The sequence below is a fragment of the Rutidosis leptorrhynchoides genome, chromosome 11 (assembly GCF_046630445.1).
Source record: "Rutidosis leptorrhynchoides isolate AG116_Rl617_1_P2 chromosome 11, CSIRO_AGI_Rlap_v1, whole genome shotgun sequence".
Taxonomy (NCBI): Eukaryota; Viridiplantae; Streptophyta; class Magnoliopsida; order Asterales; family Asteraceae; genus Rutidosis; species Rutidosis leptorrhynchoides.
Window position 1 is genome coordinate 235,972,426 of NC_092343.1, and position 9,450 is coordinate 235,981,875.

Here is a 9,450-nt window from a genome sequence, read left to right on the forward strand (position 1 = left end):
TCTACATTGTTCTTTGTAAGCCAACACACATGACCAAATTTGTTTGGTCCAAAATGTGATGGAACACTATTATGCTTGTAGAAAAATTATGTGAACGTGAGTTTGTGTGTGTTTTCCATAAGCCAAATTCATCATCCCACAACTAGAGAATACATCTCTATATATTATGTCATGGGGGAAAACAAAAGGATGCTCAATTAATGACAATTAAATGTCATTATAATTGATAAGTAAAAGATGTGATAAGTCACAATAATTGTAACCATTAAACACACTCTTTAACATCAATTTTAATTCATACATCATATTTAATCGATTTTCTAATAAATCAATTAAATTTTCCAACATTTTAGATAAATATCAACATATATAATGATTATAACATATAGACGAAAGCATAAGATGAAAGCAATTTAAAGATAACCAAAGGATATTTTTGTCATCCCTAGGTAAAAGAATAGTAACAAAGGATAATAATAACAAACTTGATCATCCACTCTTTATCTTCATTATTATAAAACGTATACGAAAAGGGATGAGGTTGATAATGTTCACAATGGTAGCCCCGTAATTATCCACAACTTCGGGGATAAATTGGTAATTTGATTTTTTTTTTTTTTAGTTTTTTTTTCCTCTTCTAATTAAAACTTTTTTCATGTCATTTTTTTTTTTACCTTTCTTTTTCATCTCTTTATTATTTTTTACGTTCAAATATCGAACAAGACCACACTGTTGTATCAAAGCACGTAATTAGCCGACCCTTAACCAACCAAAGCATCCCACTTCAATGGGTTTTTTTTTTTTTTTTTTCCTCGTTTTAAAACTTTCTTGAGATTATGTGGTTACTAATATTTTATACGGTACAATTCTAGGGCCAGGCAACCATTTTAGCCCAAGTTTTCGTAGCCCAATAGCTGATTACATGAAATCAACAACCCAACCAGTCAAGATATAACCCCAATTAGAAACCCTAGAGTTCAGGATCCGGCCACAATCTTACGATCTCTTGAACCTTTTTTCTTTCATCAATCCTGAATTAATGTCGACAAATTCAAGGTACGTTCCTTCAATTCGTATGTAAAGAAATAAATTGATGTTTTGGAAAACATTGGTTAGTTGTAATTCGTATAATGTATGTATATTTGTAACTTATTGAGATTATAAGTAAGTGCTCTGCTATAATTATGTTTCTATGTATTGATTGATACCAGTTCTTCTGTATGATGAGTAAACAATTGAAACTAAAAAAAGAAGAAAATGATTAAAAGTAATTGTTAAAATCATAATAATGTATTAACGTTGAGCTTGCACATTGTGATTTTGAGAATTTCGTTGTAACACTGGTTAAAACCAAAATAGTTTGTGAATCTTATATGATAATTTCCAAATTGGCCATGAGTATGCTGCAGGCAGTTCATTTTACCCTATTTTTCAATTCAGAATACAGCTAAAGCTTTCAGTCCCATCCCTTTTTGCCTTTTATATATTTTACTCAGTAGCACTCTCTTCATATGTATGTGTGTGTCACTAAATAAATCATAAACACCAGGCCTTGCTGCTTTGAAAGTTCAAATATATTCTTTATATTCAGTTTTAATAATTGTTGTGATTGACATAATTTGATTGGGTTTAGTTGTTGATTATTATACAGTTTTATTATCGAAAAAATGAGTTTATTTGACCTATTAAGGTTTTATTCTTGGTTTATGCATGTTTGTGCTATTTGGAATTTGCATGATATGATAGTTGGTTGCTATGCTACTCGATGTTTTGTTGATTGCACCTTAATAATATATATAAATATATTTTTTTTCCTGCCAGTTTTGACGCTAAAATCAACGAGTGCATGCGTGTGTTAAATGAAAGGAGGTAAGTAACTCCTCGTCTTCAACCATTTATCTGGTATCTAGTAATAATAATTTTAATTTCAAATGTTTATATCGTTTCAATTACAGGACGGTTATTGGTAATAGGGAGTCACATTTCACCGAGGTATGTAAATATTATAACACTATAATTTGTATTAAAACGTATTTCTTCTCTAATTTTTTTTTTTTAACTGTTTTTTGATTTCTAATACGTAGATTAGAAAATCAATGGAAAGTGAGCTTGAATTTGTCGAAAGATGTACCCAAATGGTCAGGGATTTAGCAGCTCCTCTTAAAAATTTAGATGGTATAAAACCTTCCCTAATTCCAAATAAATATGATTTAAATATTGCTACACTAACCACCATCTTTCAAAATACTGTACGTAGATGCAAAAAAACATTTGGTGCATAATTTCCGAGAAATGACTGTGGCTCAAGATACGTTGATTAAAAACGTCATGTCGCGTTTTTTGGATGAGCTCAAAAAAGTGGTGGACGGGACATTTAATGAGGTACACACACACACACACACACACACACACACACACACACATATATTTTTTCATTTTTAACCTGTTACGCATATTAATACTTGTTGAGATTTTGTTTTGTAGAACAAAGTACGCTTCATCAACATGATTGAAAGCCTCACTGTCAACACAGGTGCTGGCAGCAGTGGTGGCGGCGGAGGTAATAAATAATTTCACTCATTCATGGAGACATGTATGTCTTACAGATCTTGTGCACCGAACTAAATCACTAAATATATGGTCATATTATAAATAAATCAATACTAAAATTATTATATATGCTGGAGATTGTTCTAGTCTGGTTAATCAATATTTTTAAACGCCACTTTAAGCATGTCATTTTGTTTTGTAGGCTGACAAAACTATTGATGCTGTTGAGGACATCGAGTAAATCGAAGCTGATGGTTAGTGCTAAAGGTGTATAGCCTTAGCTTATTTAGACAAAACTTGTCTCACTACTAGTTATTTCCATCATAAATTTCATATTATATTTAAGTATTTGAGACAAGATGGATGAAGTATTTTACTTAGTCAAAACTGAATTTGGTCCTGTTTACTTGCACTTTAATGGGCTTAATTGCCTGCAAATAGGGATGGCATCGGGCGGGTATAGGTAATCTCGAACCCAAACCCGATTAAGAAACCCTGTCCCAAACCCGACGGGACCCCATTTAATTACTAACTTGCGGGTAAACGGGTATCCCCACGGGTATTCGGGTCCCCGTTACATACTAACTAGCGTGTAAACCGTATATTATCATCAAATATAGATATAGATATATTATAATATTATAAAGGCTACAGGTTTTTCTTTGACCTTGAATTCAAATGTACATTTTTCTTTTTTACTTTTGCAATACAGACGTTACTTTATAGGATGCAGACCACATGCTCTAATTGATACATCAACGAGTGTAGGAACATGCCGCGCTTTGTTGCGGCGGGGTTATGACAAAACGTGGCTTACATATAACATATAAACGGGAAAACGGCAACCTATATTGTTTCGCCTTTTGCTCCATCCTGGTAAACCTAAACCGTTGAAGAATCACAACCGAAAACCTTGTGTACACTCAATTGAGCACCATAAATAAAAGAGATAAATATCATGAACATTTATTTATCAAAATCTTCAAATTAACAAAATGTCACCTAAAAACATAGAACATGAAGAAATGCATGATGACTACTAAATAACGAACTGTAAAAACATTTTAGATTTGTTACAATTTAGCTTGAAATGAGTTATACCCTCCACCCTAACTATTACATAAAAAGCTAATCATCGACAACATTTAACAAAATCATGAAGAACAACACTTGTAACATTTAATTACCAAATGTATATGATGATGGATACATGGATCTTTCGTGCACACCAAGGTTCCCAATCTTGTCTCTTATCACCAAAACATAGTTTAAGGCAACAGGGCTGCGATGAGGCAAGTGTAAACCACGATGTTTATATTTAAAAAAGAGAAAGAAAGAAAAAAACCGCTTTTCAGCTGATTATTGGTCCCACGTAATCTGATATAGTCTCTTAGGCCATTACCGTTGAATAGAATACTCTCGCACATTTCTGTAGATAGCTTATTTGTCCAGACTGGATTTACAGTTAGAAAGTTATGGCTTTACGAAAATAGTAAAATAGTTGACTCATGCTGTTACCAAGTGCAGCTGGACAGCAAGAGCAGCATACAAAGTTCCTTTTTGACATCATATTAGAACACGTTTATACTCAACAATCCCAACCATACCATATACCATTTTGAAGCTCGTCGGGTCTAATTTCTAAATCAATTATTAGTTTTTGCCAAAACTTAACCATTTTCAACTAGGCCCGAAATTTATTTTTGACACTTTAACCAAAATGGTAAAATTTTCTCGTCGACGACTCAAAATTCAAACTAATCAACCTGGGCTGACCCAGCTGTTACCATAAGTCTATAATGACATTCGGTGTCTCAAAACTACGCATATGGGTCAAAATAGGCGCGTATGACCCAAATGGGTTATAAGTATCCATTTCAGCTAAAATTAATCGGTAATTTGTCATTTTTTTATTTTTATGTTTTTTTTTCCTTCTTCTATTTAATTTTTTTTTCCCGTCATTCCTTTTACCTTCATTTTCATCTCATTATTATTTTTACGTTCAATTATCGAAAAAAACCACCATGTACAAGTAAATGAGTCAATGTTACCACCTGGGCCACCTCTTAGTATTGCCTAATCATGACACTTTGGGTTATGAAATTTCTAGAAATCAGGTATGGATTGGATACTTCATTGTGCATCTCTCCAATTGTTGTTTTATAATCGTGTTTGTTTCTACAAGGGTTGAATCCTCGGACCCAAACCCGAAATTAGAAAAAGAAAAAAAAAATCATTCCGATAGTCGAGCCAGACTCGTAGACTCGGACCCGGTTCAAGAATTTAGGGTTTCGAAATTTCTCATCGAGTTCACAATGGTAGCCCCGTAATTATCTCCAACTTTGGGGATTGTCAAAAAAAAAAAAAAAAAAAAAATTAATTTATTAAAGTATTTTTAGTTTTTTTCCTTCCTCTATTTAACCAACCAAAGCATCCCACTTCAATGGGTTATTTTTCCTCGTTTTATACGGTACAATTCTAGGGCCAGGTAACCATTTTAGCCCAAGTTTTCGTAGCCCAATAGCTGATTACATGAAATCAACAACCCAACCAGTCAAGATATAACCCCAATTAGAAACCCTAGAGTTCAGGAACCGGCCACAATCTTACGATCTCTTGAACCTTTTTTCTTTCATCAATCCTGAATTAATGGCGACAAATTCAAGGTACGTTCCTTCAATTCGTATGTAAAGAAATAAATTGATGTTTTGGAAAACATTGGTTAGTTGTAATTCGTATAATGTATGTATATTTGTAACTTATTGAGATTATAAGTAAGTGCTCTGCTATAATTATGTTTATATGTATTGATTGATACCAGTTCTTCTGTATGATGAGTAAACAATTGAAACTAAAAAAAGAAGAAAATGATTAAAAGTAATTGTTAAAATCATAATAATGTATAAACGTTGACCTTGCACATTGTGATTTTGAGAATTTCGTTGTAACACTGGTTAAAACCAAAATAGTTTGTGAATCTTATCCGATAATTTGCAAATTGGCCATGAGTATGCTGCAGGCAGTTCATTTTACCCTATTTTTCAATTCAGAATACAGCTAAAGATTTCAGTCCCATCCCTTTTTGCCTTTTATATATTTCACTCAGTAGCACTCTCTTCATGTGTATGTGTGTGTTACTAAATAAATCATAAACACCAGGCCTTGCCGCTTTGAAAGTTCAAATATATTCTTTATATTCAGTTTTAATAATTGTTGTGATTGACATAGTTTGATTGGGTTTAGTTGTTGCTTATTGTACAATTTTATTATTGAAAAAATGAGTTTATTTGACCTAGTAAGGTTTTATTCTTGGTTTATTCATGTTTGTGCTATATGGAATTTGCATGATATGATAGTTGTTTGCTATGCTACTCAATGTTTAGTTGATTGCACCTTAATATTATTATTAATTGTTTTTGTTTTTTTTTTTTTTTTTTTCTAATAGTGTTGCAGCTAAAATTGACGAGTGCTTGTCACTATTGCAGGAAAGGAAGTACGTAACTGCTTATATTCAGCTATTTATTTTAGTAATAATTTTCTTAATTAAAATGCTTATCTGTTATCTATCGTGTCAATTACAGGAAAGTTATTGGCAAGGCACTATCAAATCTCAGCGAGGTATGCAGCAGAGACTAAAATGTTTATTAAATTTTAGGGGTGTTCAATATTTGGTTTAAACCGATTACCAAACCGAATTCGGATTGAGGAAACCGAACAGCGAATTTAAATTCGGTTTTTGGGTTTGAAAATTTGGTTTTTGGTTTTGAAAATTTTGAAAAAAACCGAACCGGAAAAACCGGAAACCAAACCGATGAACACCCGTATTACTTCTTCATTTACCTTTTAATTTCTGATACGCAGGTTGAAAAATCGTTTCAAGATGAGAAAATATTTACTGAAACTCTTTATCAAGATTTCACCCGGGTTGTGGAGGAGCATCTTAACGCTATGGAAGGTATGAAACAGTTTTCAAATAATTATGCATGCTAAACTAATTCAAAACATTTAGAAGGGAAGAAGAGATTGTTGGTGAAATGCCCGTAAATAAATTAGGAAATTTGATTTATTTATGTTTCACACATGAAATGAAGAAAACGAACATACTAACATCATATTTATATTTTACACAGGCAAGAAAGAATTGAATATGGTAAAGAAGGGTGTGAGGGCACCGGTGATAATCAGAACTAGTGGCGTCAAGGAAGAAAATTAAGCAGGTTACATATAATATTTTCTTCATTTTTCTCTATATCAACTTGTGATTACTTAAATCTGATTACTTGATATTTGTAACACCACTTAAAGCATGACATTTTGTTTTGTAGGTTGTCAAAATGATTGCTGCTGATGTGCATATCCCAGCTTATGGAGACAAAACTTATATAATAGTACTTAGTTATTTCTACTAAACATTTCATATTTCGTAATCTTGTGTGTACAACTATGATATGAACACCTTAAACATAATTATATCACTTGTTCTTGTGGTCGCATATTCACCACACATTGATGGTCAAAATGCAACTCTCTAATGGTAATTTAATAGGTACCCTACCCCCCCCCCCCCCCCACCCCACCCCCCGCCGCCTTCTTCTCTCTCTGGACAATGTAACACCAAAAACGACTTAGATTGTTGTGATTAAGGTGAGTCTTACTCGACGAACACATGTTCACCGCCTGTTGATGTCCGTCGTATGGTAAACGAAGAAATAATAGGCTCACTAGGAATGAACAAATTATATGATGATTAGTACGATTACTGAGATAGTAAGCCCTTGAATGTTACTTCATACAACAAAGATTACAAGTGAAGAGACAAAAAGATAACCTTTTAGAAAATTGAAACCTATAACTTCATTCCGACGGTAGCAGAAAACAAAAAGAACATTAAAAACTGAAAACAATAAACCATGCCAGGAAAACAAAAGACCCAATTACGCCAAAATATAATCACCAAATATTCATCAATCGCATAACCAAATACTCATCAATCGCATTACCAACACCAAATATTCATCAATCGCATTACCAACACCAAATATTCATCAATCGCATGACTAAAATCAAAAACGAAAAAAAAAAAGATAGGAAACATAATTCGCAGACGATGTTGCAATATTAGACTTAAAATATATTACCAGTACACCATTTCTATATATATTAACTGGTTATCATTTTGCTAGTTTTTCTTGTTATGTGTGTTATGCTCTTTACATGACAAAAAATGTCTCATCCTATATTTGGTATTTTCATAGTTTTCGGTTAATCTTTTGACCATATGTCCCTCAATCAAAACTGTATCTACATTTCGAATGTCTGTTTTTTTTCTCTTTGTAGTAAGTCATTCTTAATATCTTAAGTTTCACTACCTCTGTGTCTTTAGGGGTTGTTTTTTATTTATTTTTTTCATTACGTTTTTGTATGAGTATAGATGGCAAAATAGAAGAATAACTATATCTTATAATCCACAAATTAATAATGTTGTTTTCTTTGTGTGATAAATAAAACTTATGAATGATAAAATTGACTATTTACCCTGATGTGTAATTTTATACTCTAAAAATACTAGCAAATACTACCCAATAATTATCACACAATACAGACAACTATTCCCGATCGTGCAGTAACTTATAAATAATGTTGACCAGTTCGTCCACAGATAGCAATTTTATCAGTCACTTTAACTTGTAATTATTTTAGTAAAAATGGGGGTTTTTGTTTAGAAAACAATCGCGTAATTAAAATTAATGTAAATCAATAAAAACAAAGGTATCCACTTAGAATCAATTCCCTCGGATCAGGATTGCTGTTAAGTTCACTTAAAACAATTATATTGGTGGTAACACTGTAACTATCTATCGATTCTCACAGATTATCAACTAAATCCTTAGCTCAACTCTCGTTGATCCTAATTCTCTAATCTAGTTACCTAGATATTAATCAATATATTAATCTAGCTTGAATTGTTCAAGTCTCCCTAACAATTCCACTATTATCAAGGTTTCTCACAGTTTAATTACTAATCAATCAATTATACCGGTCTCCCTTATATAATTAACTAAAGGCCTAAGTTATTCACGTTCAATAACCTAGTAAAGATCACCACTTATTCAACTCTCGTTGAGTAGTTAATAATCTTCGCAACTTCAACTAATTGATTAACATAGATAACAGTCGTTTTTAGCCAAACAATATATGAATAACGCGATCTAATCGTTTAATTCATAAAGATAGCAATCCTTCACCTCAATTCAATCATCTAAGTAGATACAATAAATTTAGCTACTCATATTAAACCAAAGAACACAAGAGAATAAAAGATAAACAATTGAATTCATTAAATTGAATGTAAATAAAAGTAATTGCAAGATTAATACTAACCGAAATTGTTGTAATAATGTAAACCCAATGAAAAGGATAAAGAAAAGCTATAAAATTCGTAACCTATTCGTCTTAGAAAACTGATTACCCTAAAAAGGGAGTAAAAACGCGTATTTATAGTTGCTAAAAATCTGAAATCGGCTAGTAATCTAGCGGCCGCATTAAGGGAATCGCGACCACGAGTTATGGATGAAATCGCGCCCGCATGACATGGAATCGCGACCACGATTTTACTTGATCTCTGTTTTCGAATTTCTGTTAATGCAATGCGATCTCGAGATTTAAATCACGGGCAAAACAACAAATCGCGACCACATTAGGTGGTATTGCGGCGGCGAGATTCACCAATTCGAACAACATTTTTTCTGTTTCACTTTAAACTTTGATGCTTCGCTTCGACTTTCGATAATCTTTTACAAAACAACGAAACTTTCATCCGAATATCTTCCAAATTATAATAACTCTTCGAATCATCTGTAGGAATGTAACAACTCAACTTTAACAATTTCTTCGCCATTT

The 9,450-nt window shown here is 32.4% G+C and overlaps 1 protein-coding gene across 1 annotated transcript; it reads left to right on the plus strand.

The window, feature by feature from the left end:
* The first annotated feature begins 963 nt into the window (after nucleotides 1-963).
* On the plus strand, nucleotides 964-2,950 carry LOC139877800 (uncharacterized). Its single transcript, XM_071865219.1, has 7 exons — nucleotides 964-1,056; nucleotides 1,822-1,869; nucleotides 1,956-1,992; nucleotides 2,085-2,175; nucleotides 2,258-2,382; nucleotides 2,485-2,560; nucleotides 2,753-2,950. Exons 1-7 carry the CDS (start codon nucleotides 1,040-1,042, stop codon nucleotides 2,755-2,757), a joined length of 399 nt encoding a protein of 132 aa, XP_071721320.1. The 5' UTR covers nucleotides 964-1,039; the 3' UTR covers nucleotides 2,758-2,950.
* The last annotated feature ends 6,500 nt before the right edge of the window (nucleotides 2,951-9,450 follow it).

What these genes read in the sequence shown, in the direction of transcription:
- LOC139877800 (XM_071865219.1), top strand. An exon ending in GGGAGTCACATTTCACCGAG is followed by an intron (nt 1,993 to 2,084) that starts GTATGTAAATAT and finishes TCTAATACGTAG; the next exon opens with ATTAGAAAATCAATGGAAAG. An exon ending in TCCTCTTAAAAATTTAGATG is followed by an intron (nt 2,176 to 2,257) that starts GTATAAAACCTT and finishes TACTGTACGTAG; the next exon opens with ATGCAAAAAAACATTTGGTG.